This window comes from Marmota marmota, unplaced genomic scaffold (assembly GCF_001458135.2).
Source record: "Marmota marmota marmota unplaced genomic scaffold, marMar, whole genome shotgun sequence".
NCBI classification, from domain to species: domain Eukaryota; kingdom Metazoa; phylum Chordata; class Mammalia; order Rodentia; family Sciuridae; genus Marmota; species Marmota marmota.
The window spans coordinates 10,764,097-10,765,891 of NW_026000174.1; the positions used below are offsets into that span (position 1 = coordinate 10,764,097).

A 1,795-nucleotide genomic window follows, 5' to 3' on the forward strand; every position below is an offset into this window, starting at 1 on the left:
ATATATATATATATATCATGAGGATTCCCTTGGTAATCTAAGAAGTAATTACAGTATCTGGTTTCTATGCTTGGATGATTTGATTCAGGATCCCAACTCTTCAGCCTTATTGAGAAGAAGTGACAACCACATAAGAAATACTCCTTAAATCATAGAGAAGTCGGATTTACTATGTTTGTATTTTGGAGCTGTTTGAACTTTATAACTGACTTAGTATATTTTTCTTATAATTTCAGATTTAGCTCAGTTCCCTATGTCTTCACCTGAAATTTCTTCCCTTTCATGGGGGCAAATGAAAGTGCAAGGCTCTGCCATAACCTATAAGGATTGCAAAGTATGGCCAGGAGGCAGTCGGGCTTGGGATTGGAGAGAAACAGGAACTGAGGTAAGATATTAGTGTTTGATTGACACTACATGAGACCAAACAAGTGATTTCCAACCTTCTTACCCATATCAACCAAATGAAAATCACTCTTTCTTTCTCTTTCTCTTATAATACAGTTCATACCACTATGTTTACATTTTTTTGGTGTTTTAGTAAAATCTTGAACTAATCTGATCGGCTGAACACTAAGTTATATAGACATGACAAAGACTCCTGGAAAACCAGGCTTAAAAATACAAACAACAAAAAAAATCTGAATGGATATTTCAGTGGCAATATACAGTATGGGAGATAAAATTCACAGATTTTGTGCTATGGTTTGAATGTCATTCTCTCAAAAACATCATAGAAATTTAATTGCCATTGTAGCAGTATTAAGAGGTGGGATTTTTAAATAAGCTATTTGGCTATGATTAGGACCTTTAAGAAGTGATTAGCTTTTGTCCTCATGGATTGCCATTATTGGAGAAGTGGGTTTATTATCACAGGGGTAGGTTCTATATAAAGAGATGAGTTTGGCTCAATTTTATTTCTCTCCCTCTTGCCCTCTCTTTGCCCTTCTATCACGTGGTGCTTTCTCCCATAAGATGATGAAGTATGAAAATCCTTGTAGATGCTGGTCCCTTGATTTTGGATTTTACAACCTCCAGAACTGTGTGAAATAAATTTGTGTTCGTTATAAATATCCAGACTCAGTTATTTTGTTGTAGCAGTACAAAACAGACTAAGATATTTAGTATCTTAGGCACATGACTGAACACACAAATAACAACAACTTTCAAGACTTCCTACAATACTTCTAAAATGTCCAATTTCTGGGCTGGGGTTGTAGCTCAGGGGTAGAGCGCTTGCCTCACAGTTATGAGGTACTGGGTTCGATCCTCAGCACCACATAAAATTAAATAAAAGTATTGTTCTCATCTACAACAAAAATATAAAAAAATAAAAAAATAAAATGTCCAATTTCTAACAAAAAATTATAATATACGCAAAGAAACCAAGAAATGTTACCCATACTCAGTCAACTGAAACTGTATCTAAGTGTTATCAGATAAGTGGTTTAGTAAAGATTTCAAAGAAACTATTATAAAGGAAATAATATATATATAAAGAATTTTTTATACATTATGTCAATGACTAAATGAATATAGAATCTTAATAAAGAGACATTTCAACTAAGAATTAAATGGAAATTCTATCATTGTACTTATAGTTTGAATGTGGTTTGTCCCTGCTAAAATTCATGTTGAAATCTGGTTGTCAACACAGAGGTATTGGGAGGGAGGGCCTTTAAGATGGATGGAGTCTTTGTTGTGAGATGGTTAAGTTCTTCTAAGTGTGGGTTGCTACAAAATAAAGTCAGCTCCTTGTTCCCGCCCTTTCTTTTAGCAAATGCTGGATTCCTCTTCC

The 1,795-nt window shown here is 34.3% G+C and overlaps 1 protein-coding gene across 1 annotated transcript; it reads left to right on the forward strand.

The window, feature by feature from the left end:
* The first annotated feature begins 203 nt into the window (after positions 1-203).
* Positions 204-419, forward strand: LOC125611955 (mth938 domain-containing protein-like). The gene has a single exon (XM_048787861.1). The coding sequence runs from the start codon at positions 254-256 to the stop codon at positions 395-397; it is 144 nt and encodes a 47-aa protein (XP_048643818.1). The 5' UTR covers positions 204-253; the 3' UTR covers positions 398-419.
* Positions 420-1,795: the final 1,376 nt, after the last annotated feature.